This window comes from Oryctolagus cuniculus, chromosome 5 (genome assembly GCF_051225735.1).
Source record: "Oryctolagus cuniculus isolate XC-2025 breed Fujian yellow rabbit chromosome 5, ASM5122573v1, whole genome shotgun sequence".
Lineage (NCBI taxonomy): Eukaryota > Metazoa > Chordata > Mammalia > Lagomorpha > Leporidae > Oryctolagus > Oryctolagus cuniculus.
The window spans coordinates 166,879,032-166,905,958 of record NC_142871.1 but is presented as its reverse complement, the minus strand read 5'-3'; the positions used below and the strand labels follow the sequence as shown (position 1 = coordinate 166,905,958).

At 57.0% G+C, this 26,927-nt stretch overlaps 1 protein-coding gene across 8 annotated transcripts in view; it reads right to left on the bottom strand.

Annotated features, from left to right (window-relative positions):
- The window catches only part of SLC22A23 (solute carrier family 22 member 23), a 173,445-nt gene that overhangs the window by 39,731 nt on the left and 106,787 nt on the right, over nt 1–26,927 (bottom strand). For all 8 annotated transcript variants that reach the window (XR_016234360.1, XM_002720952.6, XM_089333455.1 and 5 more), the window contains exon 4: nt 9,072–9,240. Coding sequence is in view for 7 of the 8 variants with exons in the window: in XM_002720952.6 (XP_002720998.3) it covers nt 9,072–9,240 (169 nt within the window). In the remaining variant the exon portion in view is untranslated. The remainder of the gene's footprint in view (nt 1–9,071; nt 9,241–26,927) is intronic.

Below are 26,927 nucleotides of genomic sequence, written 5' to 3'. Positions count from 1 at the left end.
AAAGAAGTGTTCGTTCTTTTTTAAATAATTTATTTTTGGGGAGGCAGAGTTAGAGAGAGAGAGTGGGAAAGAGAGAGAGAGAGGTCTTCTATCTGCTGGTTCACTCCCTAAATGGCCACAACAGCCAAAGCTGGGCTAATCTGGAGCCAGGAGCCCTGGCTGCCTGTCCAGACAGCCCTGAGATGTCCTGGTCTCCCACACAGGTGCAGGGGCCCAAGGACTTGGGCCATCTTCCACTGCTTTCCCAGGCCACAGCAGAGAGCTGGATCAGAAGAGGAGCAGACAGGACATAAACTGGTGCTCATATGGGATAGCTGGCGCTGCAGGCTTTGCCCACTAGGCCACAGCGCCGGCCCCCAGAAGTGTGTGACTATACAATGACTCAGAGGATCACTTCTGGCACTTTTTGAACATTTTTTTTTAATTTAAAAGGCAGAGTGACAGAGAGAAAGAGAGCATCTGTATTGACTGGTTCAGTCCCCAAATGCCTGTAACAGCCAGGGCTGCGCCAGGAGCTCAATCCAGGTCTCCCGCATGGGTGGCAGGGACCCCGCTGCCTCCCAGGGTGCACATTAGCAGAAAACTGAAATCGGAAGTGGAGCTGGGACTAGAACCACGGCGGGGGCCTCAGTGGGGGCTTAACCACGTGCCAAATGCCTGCTCCAGGCATGTCAGGTCCCGGCTTGCCTCGGCAGAGTTTTGGCTCCTCGGGGTCACCGGGCTCAGGGCTCAGTGGCGCCCCCTGAAGCACCACTTTAAACACAGGTGTGACAGCAGCCTCAGGGCCTGGGCACAGTGACTGTCTCACCCACTCCCAAATGACGCTGGTGCTGGTGACCTGGGGGCTGCACTCGGGAACCACGACCCTCATGCCGCTCCATACCGACCTCCCCACCCTTTTGATTGCCTTGGTTTCTCCATCTCTCCCTTTCATACACACACACACACAGACACACACACACACACACAGCTCACAGCTGCCCTTGGAAAAGGGTGTTCCTCTGACAAGCAAACACCACAGGGCATGTGCCGGCCTGGAAGGAGGCACAGGATGCAAGTGCGACATTCCCTTGCCTTGCCACGTGGCTCCACCACGACAACCTTGCTACCCAGAAAACACTGCCGGAGGATGAGCCGGCACCCTCCCGAGGGCTGAGAGGCTTCTGTGGGGAGCTGGTCTAATAGGTGTGGCTGTCACAGGGCAGCGTTGCAGTGCAGTGGGTTAAGCTGCTGTCTGTGATGCTGGCATCCCATAGGAGCGCAGGATCGAGTCCTGGCTGTTCCACTTCTGATCCAGCTCCCTACTGATGTGCCTGGGAACAGCAGCAGCAGATGGCCCAGGTCCTTGGGCCCCTGCCACCCATGTGGGAGACCCAGATGAAGCTCCTGGCTTCAGCCTGGCTCAGCACTGGCCATTGTGGCCATCTGGGGAGTGAACCAGCAGATGGAAGACCTCTCCCTCTCTACCTCCCTCCCTCCATCCTTTCCTCTATCAAATAAATGGATAAATCTTTAAAAATAATAAATTGCCATTATAGTTGCCCACCAGCACATGCTGGGTATGCAGCAAATGGGCAAACATCAGTGTTACAGAAAACGGTGCACACGCACACCCTTGATGTGCACGGCACAGCATGCTGGTGGCAGGCACTGATGCGTGACAGTGCCTCTGCTGTCCCCTGGAATTCCTCTCCCCCAGTTTCCACACCTCAGACTCCCCCGTGGGGACCTTCTCTGGCGACCTCCCCCTCCCACGCCCCTGCTCTGCAGTGGGTCCCCTGACCTTCCTCCCCACAAAAATGGACCTGGGCCTCAAGTCAGACAGCAGCCAGCGGCTAGGCTGCGCCATCCACGGGCACTCCCGAGCCAGCAAGGCCCTCTGCTCTCACCAAGCCCCACAGCCACTGCGCCTGTAGCCCCCAGAAGGGGCACCTGTTCGCAACTGGTATGACGTGAAAGCAGTGGCCAGCTCCCTCCTCCCACGCCTGCACCTGTCTCCCAGCACCTGACCCCTGCTTACATGCTGCCTTGCACTTGCAGTTTGCACCTTGAATCTTTTCTCCCTACTCGTTTGCTTGCTGGGACCCTGGAAGCATCCCACAGATTCCAGAAAAAGGACCAGATGGGCACAGGAGCTTGTGATGCCCTGTCCTCGGGACCACGGATGTCCAAGCACGAGGATTCCACGGGCATCTCCACGTGGGCCCGGTACCCTGAGGTGCAGAGGGCGGCTCTCAGCATCAGGCCCCTGCAGCCAGCGCTGGACCGCAGCCAGGGTTCATGGCCAAGTGCAAATGCTCACAATCACTCTCCCTTCTGCACGGGCTTCGCGACCCAACAGTCTGCTTCCCCAGCATCCAGGGAGCACACCCGCTCTGTCCTCCTCCCCGCGGCTCCTGCAGCTCCTCCCTCACCTGAGGCCCACGGGAACACAAGGCCCAGCCAGGTAACCGTGTTACAGGCACCCGGGTGACGCCATTACTCTGCTGCAGCGCCGCCACTAGCTGGGGCCCACGTCCATCACCTGTCGCATCTTCCCCATCACCAGGGTCCCTGCCCAGCCTCCTGGCTGGCTTCTCTGCTCCCGGGGCCACTTTCATTCCAGAGCACCCCGCGACCCTGCAGCCGCTGAGGGCTGTGCATGAATCACGCCTCTCTGTTTTCTGATGTTTTGACACGCACAGCCTTGCTGATCCTGCGAAGACTGACCAGCCCAGAGTCGGCGATTTCCTGGGACGCGGAAAGACTCCCCTGGGAGTACACAAGCGAACCCATCAATCCAGAGCCACTTCCTGTCTCGGGCCCTGGCATTCTGAGTCACCTCTCTGCCTGCCCTGCTCACTCCAGGCCCAGGTGTCAGCTGACTGGGGACACTCCTCACACCCATGCCAGCCAACCCCGTCTTCCTGCCTCGCGGCGCTCATGCCACTTCCTGCCGAAGCCCCGGTGAAGGCTCCTGGTGCCTCCCCACCTCGTGGTTCTTGGCAACGGGGAGTGACAGGAGCCCACATGTCGCCCCTTCTGCTGCCCGCCCGCCCTGTCCCTGCGTCTTACAATAGGTGGCAGCAACCAGCCAACCTCCAGGCTCATCCCGGTGGCTCCCCCGCTGCCCACGAGATGGAAACAGAGTCCAAGGACAGCACAGCACTTTGGGCGCCGCCCCTCCCTGGGCCTGCACAGTGTAGACACCCCTGGTCCCCGTCATCGCTGCTGCTCTCGTGCCCTCGTGTGCCCCACTGGGTGCCTGCAGGGTCTCTCCGGGGTCAAAGCCGCCCTCCAGTCAGACTCTGCAGGTGATTCCTCACCCTGGCCAGCACTGGAGCCGCTTGTGTGTGCCTCCGTCCACACCCCACGCAGCAGACCGACAGGCCCTCCTCCCACAGGCCACAGTGCGTCGCCAGCCAGGCCCTGGCCCCTCCTCCTCCCTCTTCCAGAAGCAGCCAGCGTCGCCCGTTTGCCTGGAACACTTTCTCACCCTGAACTCCGCTGTGACTTCCTCCTTCTGGTCTGTCAGGTGTCAGCACGCGGCCTCTGGAGCAGGGCTGTCCTGCCCTGTCCCTGTCACCGCCCTTCGGGGGGCATGTGAGCATGTTACTCACCCATAAGGGTTTAGGGTCTGCAGGCTCCCCGCCTCTCTCCCATCCCTGGGATGGATTTTTCAAGGGGGAGGGACTTGCTCAGCGGCTTGCCTACATAACACTTGGTACCTAGGACAGCACTGGTGCCTACTCAGGAACCATTAGCGGGGGGCTGGTGCTGTGGCGTAGTGGGTAAAGCCACCGCCTGCAGTGCCGGCATCCCACACGCGCACTAGTTCAAGTCCTGGCTGTTCTGCTTCCAATCAAGCTCTCTGCTATGGCCTGGAATAGCAGTAGAAGATGGCCCAAGTCCTTGGGAGACCTGGGAGAAGCTCCTGGCTTCGGATCGGCGCAGCTCCGGCTGTGGCAGCCAATTGGAGAGTGAACCAGTGGATGGAAGACCTCTTTCTCTGCCTCTCCTTCTTTCTCTGTGTAACTCAAATAAATCTTTTTTCCATCCTCTCGGCACGCTCTCTTCCCTGCAGTCTCGGGGTGCCAGCTCTCCAGTCTACAGTTTTTGGCCCTCCCAAGGCCCCCCCAGATCTGTGACTTCTCCTGTGAGCGCATCTTTGGTGAGAACGTTCTTCCCGGTGAGTGGGAGTGGCGAGCGCCTCCACGGCGCCCCGCCTGTGGCCCTGACAGCTCCGGGGGGCTTCGCTGGGCCCCGAGCCCACTGCTCAGCCTTGCGAGTGGCTGCAGTTGGGAGCTCACGGCCACGCGTGGTGCAGATTCTCACGCAGGCAATGATTTCTTCAGGGGTTCCTTCTCTGTGCAGGGGCCCGGGCAGTCGGCCGGCCGTGGGCCGAGTCCTGTGGTGGACAGAGACGTGCCGGTCCTGTAGTCTCTGGATTCTGACTACCAGTTTCACTGCAGGAGCTCAGTTCTCTGTGCCACAGTGGCCTGAGAGTTCGCCTGGCCCCTGGCAGGTGTGCGGCCCAAGTCCCTCGGCTTCTTCCTGGTACAGCCCTGTGGGCCGCCCCACTGCTGCTCCTGCTAGAACTCTCTCCACGGCCCGGGACCTGGGACCTTCCGTTTCTTGCACTGGAGCTCAGCATTATATTTTCTTTTGTTTTTTTATTTGACAGATAGACAGTGAGAGAGAGAGGGAGGGAGGGAGGGAGGGAGGGAGGGAGGGAGAGAGAGAGAGAGAGAGAGAGAGAGAGAGAGAAAGGTCTTCCTTCTGTTGGTTCACCCCCAAATGGCTGCTATAGCCAGATGCTTCCTCCTGGTCTCCCACGCGGGTGCAGGGGTCCAAGCACTTGGGCCATCTTCCACTGCCTTCCTGGGCCACAGCAGAGAGCTGGACTGATCTTCCACTGCCTTCCTGGGCCACAGCAGAGAGCTGGACTGGAAGAGGAGCAACTGGGACTAGAACCGGCACCCATATGCGATGCCGGCACTGCAGGCGGACTAACCAAGTGAGCCACGGCGCCGGGCCCAGCATTGCATTTTCAAAAATGTATTCTATCCAGAATTGGTGTATTTGAAAGGTCCCTAACTGTTCAGTCTGTAACCTTTTTATTCTTATTGTTTTATAGTTTTTTTATATATATATTTGAGAGGCAGGGTGACAGAGAGAGAGAGGGGGGAGGAAAAGGATAGAGAAAAGGGGGGATAGGGAGAGAGGGAGGGAGAGCAAGCGAGTATGTTGGAGTCAGAGAGAGAAGAGCTCTTCTATGCTCTGGTTTACTTCTCAAACGACCATAGCCAAGGCTGGGCCAGGCTGCACCCAGGAACCTGCAACTTCACCTGAGTCTCCCACATCGTGCATTAGCAGGGGGCTGGATCAGAAGTGGAACAGGGGCCAGCGCTGCGGCACAGTGGGTTAAAGCCCTGCCCTGAAGCACTGGCATCCCATATGGGCACCGGTTCTAGTCCCGGCTGCTCCTCTTCCAATCCAGCTCTCTGCTGTGGCCTGGAATAGCAGTAGAGGATGGCCCAAGTCCTCAGGCCCCTGCACCCACGTGGGAGACCCAGGAGACTCCTGGCTCCTGGCTTTGGATCAGTGCAGCTCCAGCCATTGCAGCCATCTGGGGAGTGAACCAACGGATGGAAGACTTCTCTCTCTCCCTCCCTCCCTCCCTCCCTCCCTCCCTCCCTGCCTCTCCCTGCCTCTCCCTGCCTCTCCTCTCTCTGTGTAACTCTGAATTTCAAATAAATAAAAATAAATCTTTTAAAAAAAGATAAAAACTTGTATTTCTTAAAAAAAAAAAAAAGTGGAGCAGCCGGGACTCAAACCAGCACTCTGAGAGGGGATTGCAGGCTGCGGTTCCGCCCGCTGTCCTGCAGTGCCATCTCCCAGCCTGCCATCTGCCCAGGAGCCGTCTCCTGGCCCATGTGTACCCCTGTGTCTTGACTGCCCCTGACCCAAGCACCTGCAGCCCCTGGGCCTGTGCCGCATGTGATGGGGCCCGAAGTCCTCGTTCACGCACGTGCTTCCGTGTCTGCTCCCGAGGGCTCGCCACAGTGCCACGTCCACTGCTGGTGCTGTGGCCCCCAGGTGCCCACAGTAAACACTTGCTCATTAATGGAAAGCGGGCAGTTTTCAATATCTTGCCCCTAACAGCTGGTCCTGCTGGCCAGCCACTCCCCCCTCTCCCTGCAGCAGGCAGCTCCATCCTGTTGAAAACAGAGCCTGCTCAGCAGATGGGAGGGGGGAGAACTTAGGGAGACGAGAACAAAAACACAGGCACCTTGACAGCCTGGGAAGTCAGTAATTCTCGTGCAGGGCTGCCAGGCCAGTAGGCACAAGAGGCATAGGAGTCGCATCAATTTTTTTTTTTTTTTTTTGACAGGCAGAGTTATAGAGTGAGAGAGAGAGACGGAGAGAAAGGTTCTCCTTCCATTGGTTCACCCCCCCAATGGCTGCTATGGCTGGCACATTGCGCCAATCTGAAGCCAGGAGCCAGGCGACCCCCCACCCCCGCCCCTGGTCTCATGGCGCCCTCCACCCCCGCCCCTGGTCTCCATGAGGGAGCAGGACCCAAGCATTTGGGCCATCCTCCCACTGCACTCCCAGGCCACACAGAGAGCTGGACTGGAAGAGGAGCAACCGGGACAGGATCCGGCGCCCCAACCGGGACTAGAACTCAGGGTGCCGGCGCCGCAGGTGGAGGATTAGCCTAGTGAGCCGTGGCGGGCGCAGGCCCTCACCAATCTTTTTAACCCGCCCCTTCACAAGGAGATTCCTGTAGTGTTGAGGCTAGTGATGTACTAGTGGTAACACCAGCAGTAGTTAACAGTTTCTAGATTTGAGGATGTGTGCTAAGCACCTTCCTAATATAAATGCAGCACATAACAATAATAACACTAACTATGGTGACTGTACTGGTCTGCTACAAAATGGTGCTGTGTTAGCACAGTGACTTCTCCCAACTCCATCACTGCTGTGATGGGCTCACGGCTGGTGAATCCGGGGCACGGAGAGGTGAGGCGACTTTCCCAAGGTCACAGCCTCCCTGCCACACCGCCCCTCCATGCATCTGCTCTGGATGCATTATTTCAACCTGCAAAGCAACTGCAAGAGACAGGCACCGTTAGGGCCCCTCTGCCTTTTTTTTTTTTTATATATATAGAGAGGAGAAATCGGGGCCTCAGAGAGGATTGCAGCAGAGAGCTTGGGCTGGCACAGCCAGGAGTGGGACCAGCTCTTCCTGGGCCCAAGCGCAGAGCTGTGAGCACCGGACAAGATGCCTTGGGACCGCGGTCCACACACACACACAGGTGCCACACAGGTGTGCACTTTTGCTTGTTACGGTCCCCTGGATGCCGGCCATTTCAGAAGCTTGAGAATTTCACCAAGAAATTTGTATATTTCCAGCAATTCCCCTGCCTGTCATTAAACCTCAGTACCTTCCTAAAACCCAGCCGAAGAAACTGAGCCACCGCAGTCACTCCCCAGGGTCCAGCCTCGCAGGCCTGCAGCAGCTCCCTGAAGCCTCCTCTGCCACCTCTCCCCGGCAGGTGTCCCACCTGACACCTGAGGGGCAGGGAGCCAGCCATGTCTGCCCTCCCAGGGGTGCGAGTCTCCAAAAGGCCCACCCCAGGCCTCCAGCTCCCCTGGACTGGCAGACAGCAAGGGTACCCTTGGGTAGGGTGGGGGCTGGGGAGCAGATGGGGTAAGTTGAGGCAGGGACAGAGTGGGGCAAGTGCCACCGTCCTCAGGCCCAGCCAGCGTGGGGACAGCAGTGCTGTCCTCTGATAATGAGGATGTGACCACTGACTGCCAGTGAGAGCCTGCAGGCTGTGCCTGGCGCAGGGTAAAGCAGGGAGCAGGTGCATGCTAGAAAAACCAGCGTCCTTGAACTCTCCACGTGGAGGCCACCGGGAGGGGACGGGAAGGATTTCTGGCGATGACGAAAGGGAAGGCAGAGGCCGCCCTGGAGTGCGTCGGGCTTCTGTGGCATGGGAGGCAGGGGTGTGGACAGTGCTTGGCATAGCACCGCAGAGGTGCTCGGTTCCGGTGAGGGTAGCTGTCGAAGGCCTCCCTGGCAGGTGGCCCTAAGAGGTAAGGGCTGTTTTCCCATCCCAGCACCCAGCTAACAGCCCTCTTGGCCCTGGTGAGTACTAGAGCAAGGCCACAGATGACAGGGTGGGCCAGAAATTTGGTTCCCATGATGAGTGAAAACAGCAAGGCAGCGGGGCTGGGCTGTGTCTGCTACAGTGTATCCTGCTCCAGGATGCACTGAGGCTCCGAGGGGAGGGGACAGCAGGAAGCAAAGAAAGGGGTGGTTTATAAACAGGGCAAACAGCCACGTGCCCCTCCCCCAGTCATCTCTGCCTGGTTTTCACCCTCGGTTGAACGGCCAGTCCCTGGGGAGGTTTTTGAACACAGCTTCCCGGGCGCTCGCTCTGGACCAGAGTTCACTTGTTTCTCCCCCTAAGCACGTGGTCCTCAAAGGCACCCGAGGCTCAAGCTGAGCAGGGGTGGTGGGTGAACTTTCTTCCCCAACCAAAATGACCGGAGGGTGCTGGTTTTGGTTTTAAGGGCCCCTGTGAAGCTCTGGGGGTAGCCATAGGCAATGCTGGTGGACACAGCCGAGCAAGGCCATGCACCACCCCTGTGGTGCAGCTGCAGGCTGCGGGCTGTACCAGGCCCCCGGGCTGCAGTCAGCCCCCTTTTCCCTAGAGGGGACGGGGAGCTTTGCTAAGCCACTCCTTCAGCATCTCCAGGGTTCCCTCCCGACACGAGAAACCCCACTCAGCACAGCACATCAAAGTGACCCCCGGAGCAGGCAGCGGTGTGCAGGCTGAGGCCAGGCTGGCCGTGGGCAGGTGACGGGTGCCACCTGGAGGCACGTGGGCCCCATTCCACGACTCTGTCTACTTTTGTGTCTGCTTGGACATTGTGCAGGATAGAGTTAACCAATGAAACGAAAGGAAGGAGGTGGGGAATAGCTCCCTCTGGAGGAGCTGAAGCTCCAGGCAGATCCGGGGATCCAGGCGTGGGGGCGGGGCCTGCAGAGCAGGTGCAGGGGTGGGGAAGATACTCACGACCAGTAGAGCAGCATGAGCAGGAAGGGGCAGATGATGAGAGCCTGCAGCACCTGCCAGTCCCGGCACAGGGCGGCCAGCCCGGGCATGAGAAACTGGCCCGCCATGGCCACGAAGCTCGCCACCATGGTGACCATGAACCGTCTTCCCGGGGGACACAGCTCTATTCCTGCAACACAGAACCAACAGGGAGGTGTCAGCACTGATGGGCGAAGGCGTGCCGGGTGCAAAGCTGAGGCTCCATGGGAGGGGTGGGGAGGGCGTCACCCGCGCGAAGACGTACGCAGGGCAGTGGCAGGAGGACACCGTCATTCCGGGGTGCCCAGCTGTGCGACTGCCGCTGCCAGGGCTGGGGTTCTTGGAGTCCCTCGCTGTCCTCACTTCCTCTGCTCTCCGCACGTCAGCGAGTCTGCTGTCCAGCAGGTTCCCTCCATGCCCACGCTGTGGCCTTGCCTCCCTCCCTGGGGGCACTCTAACCCCTGGGCAGGGCACCAGGAGCATCTACCTGCTCCCTCCCCGACCTGCACTGCCCGTCCCTCCCTCTGCTCTTGCCCCCAGGCTCCTGACAACTCCAAATTCTGGGCAACCCCTCCCCCCCATCCCCCCACCCCCCCTGCGCCGAGTGGAACCTCAGCTTCTCTGTTTAAAGACGATGAAACCAAATGACAGCGTCAGCTCTCAGATTGTACAGCTGTGGCCTAACTGGAAACTCAACTTTGCTCACTGTAAAATGGGTGTGCTGTGTGCCCCTTTCCTGGGCAGGGGCCGTGTGCGATTCACTCTCCCGCAAAGGCTGGTGGGAGACCACAGTGCCTCCTGTTTGCAAGACTCTCCTCTTAATTTGTCCTTGAGTGAAAAAGACGGTTGCAAAATGTAACCTGTGGTATCCGAGCGACAACCAATAGAGACCTACTACCTGGATTCCTAGGATACAAACCCTGAACAGCAGAAAAAGCAGCCGGTCGCATCTATTCTCCCCTGTGATGTGCTATACATTCACTTGCCATTTGATTTCTACAGCACGCACTATCCTCTAAAGTGATCTTACTTGCATATTTTTTTTTGAAGTGTACCTAAATTATTCAAAATGAAGAAAGCTCCCCAGGAGAGAACACCAGCAGGCCTGTGTGTCATGTAGGGGGCTCCGTAGAGGGCTTGTGACGGCCCAGCTGCCAGGCCCAGAGCAGGTCACAGGCGGTAAGAAGGGGAGTGGGGGGGGATCCATTACACTCGGATGCAAGGATATCTCAGCCTTAGCTGGGAAAGACGCTGCACCTGCCGCTGCCTACGCTGGCGCCTGTGCAGGAGACAACACCCGTGTCATCAGTCTCCACCGCCACTTGGCCATGGGCACAGAGCTCGGCACTACAGCGCCACAGAAGCCGGGGGTCAGGGAGCGCAGCTCACAAGGCGCCTTCTGCTGTTTGATCAGGAAACTCAGCCGCCCACGCCGGCCCTATGCCCAGCCCCGTTCCTTTCCACGGCGTAGACCAGGCTTGCCTAAAAGACGACTTTCTCTGCGACTGCCGCTGCTCAAAGCAACAAAGCCAACAGGGTCTTCTCAGGGAAGACAAGCTCATTTTCCTCCTTAAGTGCAGGCAGTGGATGTGCTGCTGTGGAAAACAGAAGTCGACATTAGCCAGGGCAAGTTCCTGGTGTGCAGGCTCTGCCGGCTGCTCCCAGACCACCTGACCACCCAGGAACCTCTCAACGGGGCCAGGGAACCCTGGTGGAGAGAGCGCAATGGGGCTGCTGCACAGATGGCGAACACTGCTGTGGCCCTTGTCCTGACACCGCTCTTTAACGGCGGCACAAGTATGAAGATATCCGTGAGCCCAGTGGTGCCGCCGCACCTGCTGCTTTGCTTCCTGCCATTTCAGTTAGTTCATTGCAGTCCGTGCGCCTCATGTGGAAATTTCCAGAACTCCACAATCCCTGACTTTTGAACTGTACAGCACTGAGCACTTGATGAAACCGCCCGCAGCCTTGCTCCTTCCTGCCCAGGACATGAGTCACCCTTTGTTCAGAGTATCCCTGCTGTATACACTACCTCCCCCGCCCCAGCGGTCATCAGACACACTGTGGTGCTATCGCATGGCAAACGGGCCATCAAAGATGGAAGCGCCAACTCCCAGGCGTCCAGCGTGCAGCCCTGCCCCTGCTGGCTCAGAGCCAGCATGTCAGGGGCCAAGTATCCCTCGTGTTACTGAGTAACTGCCCCACAGTGCAGGGCTGTCAATGTCGGCAACTCGGATATGTCAGAGAGAAGCTGCCAAGTGCTGCCAACTCAGGAGGGAAGAAAAACGTCGCACGCTCAGGTAGCTCAGATCCACAGGGCGATCGGGACAGAGCTGGCTAACTCGCTTTCCCACGACATTCCGAAGGCCCCTTGTATGCAGGGCTGGCGCCAGCCTCGGTTCCAGGCGTCCACTGGGGGTCATGGACGCTCCCGTCGGGGTGGAGGGGGCACTGCACAATTCTCTGTCTCCGGGACAGCTAATCGCACACACTCACTCACACCTGCCCGACGTCCTGCACAGGTTCAGGGGCAGCCTCGCGGCCAGGGTCAAGGTTGGCTGGTTCCTTGACAGGCAGGTGACCCTGCAGTCCGACCTCACGAGCGGGCGCGGCTGGCCCAGCTCCCCGTGTGACTGTCCACATGTGACAGTGTTTACTCCACAGGGCCTCTCCCTCCTCCCCGCAACCTCCCACAGCCTGAAGTGTGCACCTGCCGAGTCACCTGGGGGCCAGGAATGCACTGGCTCAGCCCCACCCAGACCTCCAGGTCAGCACCTGCATTTCAGCAAGACCACCCCCCACCCCGCCCCAGACAACTCCTGGGGAGGCCCTTGGCTGTCTGTGGACCTTGCCGCTCCTCCAGGGCAGTGGAAAAGCCACATGACGGGATGGGGGGGGGCAGGTGCTGCAGCAGACGGGCCCAGAACACGTAGTGCTTGTCCCAAGGACGCAGGTGTGGCTGCTCGCTGGTGCCTTGACTCACCAGAACGTCTTTTCTACCCTGCTTGAATCGACCGCATACCAAAGGTGGCCACAAAGCGTTTTTAAAAGGCAATTAAAAGGAACCACAAGCACTTCGGGCTTGCCATTATCACACGTCCTTCTGGAGGATGGAGACCGGGTTTTCTGAAGTGGAAGAGGAAAGAATCCGTGGGAACATTTGAGTCTGAACACCTGGCATCTGTCAGGAGGGGCTGGCACTGCAGGGGGACCGTGTGGGCCACTAGCGCCTGTCCCCAGCTCTGCGAGTCCCTCACACTCGGTGGAGATGCAGGCCTTGGGTTTCAAAGGCAGGAAGTGGGGCCTGGCTGGTGCACAGAGCAGGTCACCGGAAGGCAGGCACACAGCACTTGCATGAGACCCGGCTGTCAGCTCCATCCCTGGGCTTCCTTGAGCCAATTTCTTACTTTCTTCCCTTCCCCTTCCCTTTCTTAAGTTTTATTTACTTGAGAGGCAGAGCGAGAGCGAGAGCGAGTATCTTTCATGTGCTGGTTCATGCCTAAAATGGCCTCAATGGCCGGGACTGGGCCAAGCCAAAGGCAGGAAAAGCCAGGAGCCTGCAACTCCATCCTGGTGTCCACACGTGTGCAGAGGCCCGAGCACTTGGCCGTCTTCCACTGCTCTCCCAGGTGCATTAGCAGGGGGCTGGATCAGAAGTGGAGCAGCTGGGACTCGAACCAGTGCTCATACAGGACGCTGGTGTTTCAGCGGCAGCTTAACCTGCTGTGCCACAATCCTGGCCCCTTCTTAGAGCCAATTTCTCTGCCAACCCCAAACCGTATTATATTTTCACTCCCCGTCAGCAAGATTCTCCCCATGAGTATGGAATCAACCACTAGCTTTGGTGATGCATCAAAGATGTGAACATGAGAGCCCTGACCCTGAGCCAGCATGCCAGGGTTCAAATCCAACCCCTGGTGACTGTGGCTCAGTCATGCATCTAGGAGCTCTGTGCCTTAGTTTTAGCATCTGCAAAATGGGGTGTTGCGGACATTAGATTGCATGCAGTACCTGAACATAACAGCAGCCATGTTTTAGCACACGCATGAGTAACATCATACATGACTATATGTACAGTAATCACTGCCAGGTCGCTTTTTGGCCTCCTGGGACAAAGGAGACTCATCTGGTTGCACTTATCATTCTGTTGATCCAGTGAACTCCAGAGTGGGCCTGAGGGCTTGTCCTGGGAGACAGGAAGAGAGAGAGAACCCACGGCCGTCTGTGCTCTCCTCCTTGTGTTTCATTTCATGGGATTTTCTCAGACTGAGAAACCCTCCAGACTATCAGTTAGAAAGCAACACCGAGCACCCCAGGAGAACCACAGCACCGCTGGGCGAGTGCTTGGCCTGTGCCTCACGGGGGCACCTGTCCTCAGTGCCCAGCTCATGCTCCCGGTTTCCTGCTGATGCAGAGTCGGGGAGGCCATGCTGATGGCTTACGTAGGGTCCCCGCCACCCACACAGAAGCCCAGGAAGGAGTTCCTGGCCCTTGGCTTTGGCCAGGCCCGATCCCAGCCATTGCAGACACTTAGGGGTGAGCCATGGGCTGGAAGATCTGTCTCTGAAGAAAATGTTCCAACGACTTTTTAACAGAGCACTTGCGAGCTGCTGTTGGGAGCCGGGTCTGCCTTCTGCCAGCGAGCAGAGAAATTACTGCCGTTTATGAGAATTAACAGCATGTAATTAAGGCCGCACCGAGGAATGTGTCAGCACATAAGCAGGGCCGCGGCCCCACAGTCTGGGCACAGGGTACAGGAGCCGCCCGGGGCCCTGCTGGCAAGGTGGCCCGGTCGGGACGCTGGCCCTCTGCCAGATCTGCCTCTCGCAGCCTGCACAGCCTTACCCGCTCGCTGGAGGAAAGCGCACCGCGCTGCCCAGCTTGGTCGCCTCAGGAGACGGGAGGGCTCGAGCAGGTGCAGTCAGCGGCTGGCTCTGCAGCTGTTCCCAGGGGGCACGGGTGTGGGTCAGGTGGATGGGACGCCTGGCCAGGCTGCTGTCCCAGGCTCTCTAACACTGACCCGGGAAGATGCTCACGTCTGTGCCAGGGAGATGGTCCCACGTGACGGGACGGGGGCAGGTGCTGGTAATTAGCAAAGGGCAGTTCCGCTGTGGGCAGCAGCTCCGCACTGCGTCCCGGGCTTTCTGCTACTCCTCCCACCCCTGCTGGCCTGCCCTGGGGATTTCAGGTCTGCCCAACCTGCCCCCAGCAATTGCAGCAGCCAGTTCTGTGCAGAAACCCCTGAACTCCTAGCTCCTGCTGCTCCCGTTTCTCTGCTGGACCCTGAGGCCAGACTGTCCTGCACACCAAGACACACACGGTCTCTCAGAGGCAACCGCCCGGCCGCCTTCCTCCAGCGTCCAGCAGGGACCAACGCCTCCCCCTCCATCCCGGCCCGCTTCGGTGCCCAGCCCAGCTTGAACCAGCATCCCCAGCCTCTCAGGGCATGGTCACCCTCTAGCAGATGTCTGACTCACCCCCTGTGAAGGCAGCAGACAACAAACTGCCTCACTCCATGTGAGTGTGCACGGCCTGCACTCTGTGTGAGTGTGCACGGCCTCACTCCATGTGAGTGTGCATGGCCTGTGCTGAGTGTGCACAGCCTCACTCCATGTGAGTGTGCACAGCCTCAGTCCATGTGAATGTGCACAGCCTCACTCCATGTGAGTGTGCATGGCCTGCACTCTGTGTGAGTGTGCATGGTGTGTGCTGAGTGTGCACGGCCTGCACTCTGTGTGAGTGTGCACAGCCTCACTCCATGTGAGTGTGCATGGTGTGTGCTGAGTGTGCATGGCGTGTGCTGTGTGCACAGCCTGCACTCTGTGTGAGTGTGTACGGCCCGTGCTGTGAGTGAGTGGGGGGCTTGGCTAACACGGGAAGTGTTAAAGCATTGCTGAGGCTGGAAGAGCCGCCCAGAAGCCAGGCGAGACCACAGAGGAAACTCAAGTCCTCATGAGAGACCCCTGCACGCCCACCAGGAACAGAACCACCTTCTGGAATGTTCTCTGGCTAAGGGCGATGATGCTCTTTGTCACCGACATGTGGGGTGATGAATTTTTAAATCCTACTTAAAAACAATTTTGAAAAATAGAGGAGTGGGGAGACAGAGAACCTTCCACCCACTGATGCATTCCCCAGTGCCCTCAACGGCTGGGGCTGGGCCAGGCTGACGTAGGAGCAGAAACTCCACCCAGGTCTCCTGCGTGGGAGGCAGGGACTCAAGCACTTGGACCATCACCTGCTGCCTCCCAGGCGCATTAGTGGGGAGCTGGAGTGGACGTGGAGCAGCCGGGCTCCACCTCAGGTGCTCCAACACAGCCCGCAGGCGTGCCAAACAGTGGCTTCGCCCACTGTGCCACAGCGCCCCCTATGGCTAGAATTTAATGTCAAACCATGACTGTATAAAGTCCTTGCTTTTTGTTGGCACTGCCAACAAGTGTGCAGAAAAATGAATTAAAATACTTTGGTGCAAAAATAGTTGGAAACTGGCACATGGTTTTTTCATAACACACATTTTCTGTGAACTTCGGAAAGACCCCCTTGTCGAACTGAATTAGAAAAAAGTAAAAACACCTGTGTTTTCTGTTCACATGAGCCATAGTCTGGCACAGCTAAGGGCACGCCGAGCTCCAGTTCCCTCAGATAACCGCTGCCCTGCTGGGCAGGAACTTTACCGGGTGGATGAGCAAACCCAGAGGTGCCCAGGAAGGAGCCGCAGGCAAAACACGAGCCTGTGCTGGCGGCGGCTGGCAGACGGCATCCAGCTGGAGAACCAGCCGGGACACTTTCTTCCATGCCCCTCACGTGCTACGGACACGCAAGGCTGATTTCCCTGTTCACCGCGTTCAGCCATCAGAAACACTTAAACCTCCTGGAAACAGTCTCCGAGAAGTCCCGTGCTCCCAGGACATAAAGCGAGTGAAACCCAACACTTGTTCCTTCTGAAACACATCCGGGAACTCCAGGGGCACTTGCCGTAGGTGGGGGTGAGGGCGCTCGGGACGGCTGTGTGCTCCCGGCTTCTCTAGCACACGTCTGCTGGACTTTTCTGCCGGCAGCAAAGGCACACGAGACGCTGAGGGACGACACTGGAAAGAGGGGACCAGGTCTCTGGGGAGTATAGGTGGATGCCCAGAGGCCGGCCCCCAGCAGCAGGTAAAATTCCTTCCCCGCCTCTCCCGGGCTGTGTGGAGTCACTCAGTGTTGGCGCTCCGTTCCCTTGTCTAGAGAGCGGGGGATAATCGCTCTTACCATGTACAGCAACACACAGAAAGCAGCTTCGAATGGCACTGGGCACGGCCTACCAGCCTCGCAGGACCACTGTCCGTGCCGGGAGTCTGATTTGCAGGAGAGGGTCTTCCAGGGTCTGACTCTGCCCCGGCAGAGGCTGCGAGGGTGCAGGGAGGGGTGAACATGCCAGCAGCCTTGGTTCCTGCCCCGTACAACCTGCTGGGGTGCCCAGGCAGAGGGTCCAGCACACAGGGCCCGCGGGCTCGGCCAGGACCTAGGACCACGCACGTGCCTTCTAGCAGCCTGCCCCCGTCACTCCCTGGACAAGGTGGGCCGAGCAGCTGCCCTGGGCTCCCCCAACTGCTCAGACACCAACAGGAAATGCGATTTCTGGGCTGGGCCAGTGGAAGGAGAGGCCCGGCACAACGGGGCCACTGCTGAGGCCGGGCCATACACGGGCCGCCTGGGGACGCCCACTGTCTTTACGAGCTGGTCACCTGGCCTCTCTTCGTCACACCCTGCCCTGGTCAAGTGGAGCCAGCGGCAGGCAGGAAACTATGCAGAAGAAGGAGGGGCTGCTTTGTGCACGGAGGGTGGGGCTGGCCGTGCCACCTGCCTCACGTGAGCCCTGTGCCCTGTGCCCTGGTCCCTGCTTGGCCTCAGGGCTTGTTGCTGTCCAACTAGAGCCCCCCAGTCCTGCCAGCAAGGCAGGACACTCAGGCCTGCTCACTGGGCGGGTGTCTCCCAGCTACGGAAGCCGCCCCTCCCCTTGGCTGATTTTCTCTTTCCTGCTGCTCACAGGGCAGGGCCTGGACGTAGGCACTGCTGGCTAATTACTGCCCTAGGCAAGGACACAGGCCCTGGGGAACCTGGGACACAGACCCTGGACATGTGATTGTGGAATTCCTTATTATAGCAAGAAGCCTGAAATTGCCAGTCCTGGAGACCCAAATAGCATCGGCGGGCACGATCGGAAGGGCTGCTATTACCATACCGCGCTCCGTCTTCCCTTCCCCGGGGAACACGTCCTTCCTCCCCTGAATCCAGGCCCTGCCAGCTCAGAGGAGCCATCTTCACCTATTGAGACCACCTTCCTTCCTAATCACGCGCCGGTGCCGGCCCCTCTCACACAGGCGTGGCCACTGAGATGCAAGACTCAGGACTGAGTCACTCACCAGGAGGCACTCAGTGTGTCTCCACTGTGCGCTACGCAGCAGCTCCTACCTGCTACAGGTCAAACCCCCGGGGGTGTGACTCCACGTCCAGTCCATTCAATCTGCACGACTGTGACGTGGCTCTTGTTTCTCACGTGCACCCTAGCCCACAGGACCGCAGCATGACTGACCCATTCGTCCAAGGTGCTGCAGACCAGGCAGGAGCTGGTGGGGGATTCCCCCGTCCCACCCCACTTCCTGTCCTCCAGTGGAGCCCCTGGCGGGGACGGGCCTCTCCCAGTGCCCCACTGCGGGGTGTGAATGCCTGCCGTGGAGCTAAGCGCTTCCTCAGCTTTGCTCACTGCTGCCGCTTGGTGCACACCAGGGGCTTGGGCAGCTGCGGAATGAATAAATACACAATGGCTTCCCCCTCGCCAATCCCGCCACGGCGCCTGCGCCCCCTTTTCTTTCTGCGGTGCAATGAACCAGAGCCATCAGGGACAGCGGCGGGGAAGCCAGCCTCGCGTCCCCCGTGGGAAGTTACCAACGTGGCGGCCTGCACGTTCACAGGCTGCTGCCCGAGGACATCCCAGCCGCAGAACCCCACACGAGCCGCAAAGCTCAGGTGCCTCGCAGATGCTCGGTGACTTCCACTGCCTCCCGCCTGCGTTAAAGCTGTCGTCACAGCAACTCAGGTGCAATGTCTGCCCCACCCCTTCCGTTTCAAACAGGGACTGATGCTCAACAGGACGTGCTGGAGAGCGTAAAGTAACAAATTTCGTGGAAACTGAAAAAGAGGAGAAATGACTTCACTTCTCAGGGCGTCGAACGCCCGCACTCCTGATCTGCCACGCGCCTGCGGGCTCAGGGAAGGGGCAGTGGAGGAGACGGGGTGGTTTCAGGGTCAGGAACACAGCCCAGAGACCCCTGTGCCGGCTTCTCAGCCACCTGTTCCGAAGTCGTGGGTCCCACCTCTCAGGTGCTCTGGGTGCCCTCTGTTCTTTGGCTCGTGGACTGATCACAGAGCCATAATTACACGAGGGTTCTTCCGAAAGTTCACGGAAGAGGCACATCACGAAACAACTGCCCTTGGATTTCAAACTTGCTTTCTGCACTAGAATAAAACTTATCTTTTAATTTCATTTTTTCCCAGACACACTGGGGCGTGTGCTCACATCACGCACCCCTGCAGGTGCTCTGCAGCTTCCGAGGGGCGTGGCCCAACTGCCCATCCTGAATTACTTTACAACCTGCCCCGTGACACAGGCACTCCGCCCCCCAGCTGTCGGCAGGCAGGGAGGGCACCCAGCTTGTATCACCCATCTTCGGCATCGTAGTCAGTGTCAGTATTTTATGAGCTTGTCAAGTGATCAGGAAATTAGGGCAGGGCTTACGATAGACAGAAGACAGATGCCAGGCCAGGTGCCAATGCTGTGTGATCTCTAGCTTCTTCTGCCCTCCCCCTTCTCCTCTTCTACAATATTTTGAATCAAGTTCCTGAAATCATGCCATCTCACTTCTAAATGTAAATATGAGGCTCTCTTCAAAAAGTTCAGGAACAATGTGGGTGATGAAAAAACCACACATGCATTTCAAAAATTTTTTGCACCAAAGTAAACTTCTCATTTTGTTTTCCACCAGCTTTGGGAAGTCCTCTCATATATATTGCTCTAAAAAAAGGGGACTTTTTTATATAAATACCATCATCATATATAATAAATTAACAGTAATTATTTTCATTTTTATTTGAAAAGCACAGAGAGAAAGAGAGAGAGACAAAGAAACACATAGAGAGATTTTCCATCTACTGGTTCACTCCTCAAATGCCTGCAACAGCCAGGGTTGAACCAGGCCAAAATCAGGAGCCTGGAACCCAATGCTGGTCTCCCATGTGAGTAGCAGGGCTCCAAGGACTTGAGTGATGATCTGCTGTCTCCCAGGGTGCACACTAACAGCAAGCAGTACCAGAAGTGGAGTAACCAGGACTCACAACAGGCACCGTAACATATGATGCCGACAGTCACGGAGCCAAACACCCAAACCCGACAGTAATTCTTTAATATTGCAGATACTCAACTACTTCAACAATGCCTCTCTATAAAAGTTTTATTTTAAAAAATTAGGATCGGCCGGCGCCGTGGCTCAATAGGCTAATCCTCTGCCTAGCGGCGCCGGCACACCAGGTTCTAGTCCTGGTTGGGGCGCCGGATTCTGTCCCGGTTGCCCCTCTTCCAGGCCAGCTCTCTGCTGTGGCCCGGGAGTGCAGTGGAGGATGGCCCAGGTCCTGGGGCCCTGCACCCCATGGGAGACCAGGAGAAGCACCTGGTTCCTGCCTTCGGATCAGCGCAGTGCACCGGCCGCAGTGCACTGGCCGCAGCGGCCATTGGAGGGTGAACCAACGGCAAAGGAAGACCTTTCTCTCTGTCTCTCTCTCTCACTGTCCACTCTAACTGTCAAAAAAAAAAAATTAGGATCAAACTCTCTTTTTCTGATTTTCTGCCTTTCAAATAAATTAATCAATCCTCTAAAAAAAAAAAAAAAAATCAGACGGCTGGTGCAATGGTTCAGGGCATTAAGCCACCACCTCTGACACCAGCATCCCATGTGAGTGTCAATTCGAGTCCCAGCTGCTCCTCTTTTAATCCAGCGCCCTGCTAATGCCCCTGGGAAAGCCAAGTGCTTGGGCCCCTGCCATCCACACGGGAGACTCAGATGGAGTTCCTGGCCCCTGGTTTCAGCCTGACCCATCCCAGGCTGTTGCGGCAATTTGGGGAATGAACTATTGGATGGAAGATTTTTCCCTCTCCCTCTCCCTCCCCCTCCCCCTCCCCCCCCTCCCCGATGCTCTGCCTTTCAAAGAAAGAAAGTAAATCTTAAAAAAAATTCAGGATCCAAACCAGACCCACATATTTTTTGTGTCTAAAGGCTCCTTCAGTCTAGTACAGACTCATTTGCATCCCCTTTTCCCTCCATTGAGGAAACTAGATGGGTTCTGGTTCCACGGGACTACTTTAGCAGGTCTGGCTAACCTAATCCTTTGTACCCCACTCTAACCTCTAAACTGGGGATTTGGCATAACAGTCCAGGGAGACTCGGGTCCAGCATCTGTGTAAGAACCTCCCATGAGTGCACTGCCTACACTCCACGCTGCTGTACCCAGGAGGTCACCGACTTTGAGTGACATGTGGTGGCACCTCAGCCTCCCACGCCAGAGTCCCTCACCAGGAATTCCTCAAATCCAGCAAGTGCACCCCACTCTCGGACTACATTTCCCATCTGTCCCCAGGGGCTCGAAGTCCTCCCCAGAGGCCGGCATAGTGGAGCAGAAGGTGAAGCCTCCAACTGGAATGGCAGCAGCCCAAGTGGATGCTAGATCAAGTCCCAGCTACTCCACTTCTGATCTAGCTCTCTGCTGTGGCCTGGGAAAGCAGCAGAAGATGGCCCAAGTGCTTGGGCCCTGCACCCACATGGGAGACCTAGAGAAAGCTCCTGGCTCTTGGCTTTGGCCTGGACCAGCCTTGGCTATTGTGGCCAACTGGGGAGTGAACTAATGAATGGAAGATATTCTTTCTCTTTCTCTCTCTCTCTCTCTCTCTCTCTCCTTAGAACTATGTCTTTCAAATACTTTTTTAAAAAAAGTAAAAGAAAACAAAGCGCTATTGGCCAGCCGGCTGTGGAGTACTATTTTTGCTCTCATCAGATACATGCTTCCCCACCGCCACCACCACCACCACCACCGGGAAAAATTTTTTTCTTCCAATGCCCAAAGGGCTCCAGGCAGGTGGAAACATGAAAGACCTGGAGTTGCAAAGAAACTCAAAATTTCTCAGCTTATTTCAGATGAAAGTGTGGTAGAGGGCGCCCAGCAGGGCTGCCAGAGCCGAGTGCCGAGCAGACAGGGGACGGCTGAGACCGGCCTGGTGAGAGGCGTGGGGCTGGTGGCACACGGCCAGGTGCTTACCCATTTTAAAGGCGTTTAAATTCAATTAGAAAACAAGGCGCGGTGGCGGTCCCACCAGACAGGACCGGGGTCAGGTCCTGACTGCACACCTCCGGCTGCGGTTGCTGCGCCCTGCCCAACCTGCTCACCCGAGCCACAGGGAGAGAAGGGTTGTGGAGTCCCTGGTGGTGAGTCTGGGGCTCTGTGGCCTCTCGCGTTGCCTCTGCAGAACTTGAGTTGCTTGGATTGCTTTCCCCTTATTTATTTATTTATTTAAAGATTTATTTATTTACTTTGAAAGTCAGAGCTACACAGAGAGAAGAGAGACAGAGAGAGGTCATCCATCTGCTGGTTCACTCCCCAATTGGCTGCAATGGCCAGAGCTGTGCTGATCTGAAGCCAGGAGCTTCCTCCAGGTCTCCCATGTGGGTGCAGGGGCCCAAGGACTTGGGACATCTTCTTTTTTTTTTTTTTTAATATTTTTATTTTTTTGACAGGCAGAGTGGACAGTGAGAGAGAGAGAGACAGAGAGAAAGGTCTTCCTTTGCCGTTGGTTCACCCTCCAATGGCCGCCGCGGCCGGCGCGCTGCAGCCGGCGCACCGCGCTGATCCGATGGCAGGAGCCAGGTGCTTTTCCTGGTCTCCCATGGGGTGCAGGGCCCAAGCACCTGGGCCATCCTCCACTGCACTCCCTGGCCACAGCAGAGAGCTGGCCTGGAAGAGGGGCAACAGGGACAGAATCCGGCGCCCCAACCGGGACTAGAACCTGGAGTGCCGGCGCCGCTAGGCGGAGGATTAGCCTAGTGAGCCGCGGCGCCAGCCGGGACATCTTCTACTGCTTTCCCAGGCCACAGCAGAGGGCTGGATCGGAAGTGGCGCAGCCGGGACATGAACCGGTGCCCATATGGGATGCTGGCACTGCAGGCAGTGGCTTTACCAGCTACGCCACAGCGCTGGCCTGCTTTCCGTTTATTTTTAAAGGGAGATGACAAAAAAAGCAAAAACTGAACTGGATTGGGACAGGTGGCAGTGAAAATCAGCTCTAGCGCCTCCCACCACAGGGGAACCCTCACTGAACTGTCAGCAGCCCAATGGCAGTGGCCAAGCAGACAGAGGGCTGGCTAAGGCCAGCACCTGCAAAGATGTTGGAAGCCATGGTCCACCGTGGGTCTCTCCCATCCCACGTGGAAAGGCGAGCTCTCAGCCACAGTGGCAGCTTCCGGGGTGGTCTGTGACCCCACATCATCTGGCCCTGAGAGACCTTGCTCCATGAGCGAGCGTCTGTTTCCCCGAACACGAGGACGGGGCGTGAGGGAACCCAGCGCTACAGACCCCAGCTCTCAGCTGAGACCTGCGCGGGAACCCAGAGACGTGGCCCTTCCTTGCCGGGTCTCGCCACCTCGGGGGTGAGTTCCTCCCACACGTGGCTCCAAGGGCAGGGCTCTGGGCCCCACCAACAATACACAGACTGCAGGTCGCACCTGTCACAGCGTGGGCTCAGCAAACAGATGCTAAGTAACAGCTGATGGCCTTGAGGTAAGAGGACACTCCCCTGCTTGCCTTCCCTGAATCCACACCAAATCCCTCCACTGCTGACTCAAGTTCACCCCGCGGGACTCCACAGGCAGCTGCATTGGGGGGGGGGGTTCCAGCTGTGCCGCCGATTCTAAGATGTGTGAGCTGAAAACTGCACCGACTTGGGGCGGGTGTTGTGACGTAGCAGGTTAGGCTGCTGCCTATGATTGCGGCATCCCATATGGGCGCTGGCCCGTGTCCCAGCCGCTCTACTCCCAATCCAGCTCCCTGTTAATGAGCCTGGGAAAGCAACGGAAAATGGCTCAAGTGCTCGGGACCCTGCCACCAAGTGGAGACCCAGAAGAACCTCCTGGCTCCAGCCCAGCCCCAGCCATTGTGGCCATCTGGGAGTGAACCGGCAGATGGGAGATCTCTCTTTCTCTCTCCATCTCTATCTCTTTTTCTTTTTCTTCAAAGAGTTATCTATTTATTTGAAAGGCAGAGTTACAGAGAGGTGGAGGCAGGGAGAGAGAGAGAGAGAGACAGAGACAGAGAAAGAGAGAGAGAGAGAGATCGGTCTTCTGTCCACTGGTTCACTCCTCAAATGGCTGCAATGGCTGGAGCTGGGCTGATCTGAAGCCAGGAGCCAGGAGCTTCTTCCAGGTCTCCCACATGGGTGCAGGGGCCCAGGCACTTGGGCCATCTTCTACTGCCTTCCCAGACCATAGCAGAGAGCTGGATCAGAAGAGGAGCAGCCGGGACTAGAACTGGCGCCCATGTGGGATGCCGGCACTTCAGGCCAGGGCATTAACCCATTGCACCACAACACCAGCTGGATTGGAAGAGGAGCAGCCAGGACTTGAACTGGTGCCCATATGGGATGCCGGCACCACAGATGTTGGCTTTACCCATTACTCCACAGCACCAGACTTTCTCTGTCAATTTCTGAAACTCAAGTAAGTAAATAAATCCTTTTTTTAAAAACAATAAAAATACACTGACTCAAGTCTGAACTGCCCTGCGCATCCTAGAAGTGGCTGCTGGAAGTTACAGAGAATGGGCGCATGGAGATTTGCCCTCCCCTGCTCAGCAGGGAAGCACTGGATCACAGCAGGTGCGCCATTCCCCTCTCTGGGCAGCTGGTGGGAGGAGACAGCAACTCCATGGCACAGCCGCCTTATTCGCACCAGGACCGCCACACCTGAACCTGACGGCACTTTCCGCTGACAGAGGACTTTCCCTTTCATTCCTCTGATGCACTGACAGGTCCCTGCCCCACTGCTCAGCTCTGCTCCATCTCAGCCCACCAGCCCAGGCTGGTTTCCTTCTCTCCCTCCCCACTCTCCTCTCCTAACTCCACACTTGCACCAAGCAGACAGTCCTGAGCCTTCTACCCCTACTCCCACCCACAGAGCTGCCACTCCCAGGCCGGCTACCCATCCAGGCCCAGCTCAGTCTCCACCTGCCCCTGGGGCCCCCCAGACCACCACGCCAGATGGAGCATCCTCCTTATGGACCCCGGATGCTGCAACCACGGCCCAGCACAGCAGAGACCCCCTGCCCCACCCTCTAGTGCAGGTGTCTCCCCGGGGCAGGCAGCACTGGGGGAGGAGAACCGGGCTGGCCTGCTGTGTCTGACTTAATGTCTAGCATTGTGTTCCGCACTTAGACGCTCAATTAACACTTGAATTAAAAGGCGCAATTTCCAGGGGAACCAACAAACCGGGTAAATTAAGAAATGATTGCAGCTTTTATTAAACTCATTTATGTGAGGGCACAAGGAATGTGGCCTCCGAGGGCTGCCCCACCTGCTGGAGACCCCGGGGATGAGTGATCAGCAAACCCTCACTGGTTCCTCACCCCTCCCCTCAGCCAGCAAGGCTGCCCAGGGCGGGGGCTGCTCACGGCCACCGGGGAGGGAGGCCCGCTCCAGGCACTGGGTGCAGTATTCTTCATTTTCATTCTGAAGGAAGCTACCGGGGAAGTCTCTATGGTTCTTTCCAGAGCAGGACAAACAGGCTCTGAGGGGCCCGGAGACCCATCTGGGCTCAAACACAGGTGGGTCAGGTGCTTCACACAGGTCTTGCTTAGAGACTTTGTCTGCCCAACCACACCTGATGGAGGTGTGGATGCTCCTCTCTGTTACCCACCCTAGCAAGATTCTTACGTGAACCCCTGGAGAGCTGAGGCACCGGCTCCCAGACACAGTGTGTGAAGGGAGGAGCCTGGTTTCAAGCCCAGGTCTTCACGGAGCCCTGGAGGAGAGGCAGCAGGGAGCAGGGCCCCAGGCCAGCTTTCTCCTGCGCTAGTGAGCTTGGGTTGACAGCGGGAGAGGGGTAGTGTGAGCCCGGGGTTTGGCTCGGCCTTGGTGAGCCTCGAGGGCTCCCTCTGGTACTTAAGTTTTCTCATTTGTAGCAGGAATGACGGACAGGATGTCAAAAGTGTGAAGGGGGCCCGAGCACACCACCCTGCAGGATGCCACTTTGGCACAAGGATTATTCTGAGTTGAAGCCAACAGTCAGCAGACACAGGAAAAGTTCCCCATCTCTACCACTCAGCCCAGACACAGGGCACAGAACTCCCTCCCTGAAGGGGACCCTCCCCCATCTTGCCCCTTCTCCCTTGAAAGAAGAGAGTAGATGATGCCCCACACCTCGCAGAGGGGGAGATACTGCTGACTTGAATCTGCATTTTAAAAAACTCACTGAAATAACCCTCATCTTCCATTAGCTCCCCCATTTATTTACCTCCTAATAATCTGCTGTCCCTGGAAACCCAAAGACTTTTCCTTGTTCTTGTCATTTTTCCGAAAATTTATCACTCTTTGTTAAGGTGGTATATAAGTTATCGGGCCTAATTACTTCTTTAGAGTTTCACATCCTTTTAAGACTCCTCTGTACTTGTACAAATTAAAATGTTAACATCAAAGAAAATTAGTATGCAATTTTTCCTCTTAATTTTTTTTTCATTTTAATTTTCATGGGCCCAGGCACTTAACATAAGAGGATAGAGGAAATAGAAGAAAACACTTTTCTTCCCCTGGTTACAACCTTAAAAAATTGTAACATCTCACAATTGTGTGATAACATTTGTCATTAAAAAAGCCAGTAGAGAACTGATAGTTGTGCATTAAGATGAGCTCAATAATGTGACTTCCTGTTTTCACCCGAGAACACTGGTTCTTTCAAGCCCAGAATCACTAGTCCATCAAGAGTGAGAGATGGAGAACAGGGGACAAGAGAAGTCCAGGGGGAAGGGGCCCAGGAGGGCCCGCTGCAGGAAGGGTCGTTATGGGCTGAAGGAGATCTTGGGTCTTGTCTCGCATGGAAGAATTTCCATGCAGACAGGGGCAGTGAGCAAAGCAAGAGTTATTTAAGCGAGAAACCTCCAACCACAGCAGTCAGGAGTGGGTTCTAAGGGAGGAATTGCCCAGGAAACTCACCAGTGTTAAGTCCTTTATACACAAGGTGGCTGTCTAGATTTAGCCAATGGGAAGCAGCAGAACAGCAGCTAACAATCAGAGGGCTAGGATAACAACCAATCGGAGGCTGGGACAACCACCAGTCAGAGGCAAGGACAAAACCCACCAGAGGGGTGAGTACTGGTACCTCTGGACAGCCCGCTCCAGATAAACTAAATGCTGCTTGGCAGCCTCTGGGAGGAGCCAAGCACCTTGTCCACTCTTAAAGGGACCCTGATCCTTTTTTCACTCTGACAGGGACTTGACCTAACTGCCTAATAGCCTAACTAACTCCTCCGGGTGTTCCCTGGGAGAGTGCAGAGGGCATGTGTGGAGGGAGGACTCAGCAGTAGAGGACTCAGGTCCAGGGGAGGGAGCACCCAGCCATTGCTTAGGTGGCACAGTGGCTTTGTGGCTCTCTCCCACTGGAGCTAAGATCCCAGTCTGCCTCCTGCCAATCTCTCCCAGCACTGATGACAATAAAGTGGCGGGCTTTCCCCGCCTTCCCCCACCCGCGATCTGACAGTCTCCACCGTGCA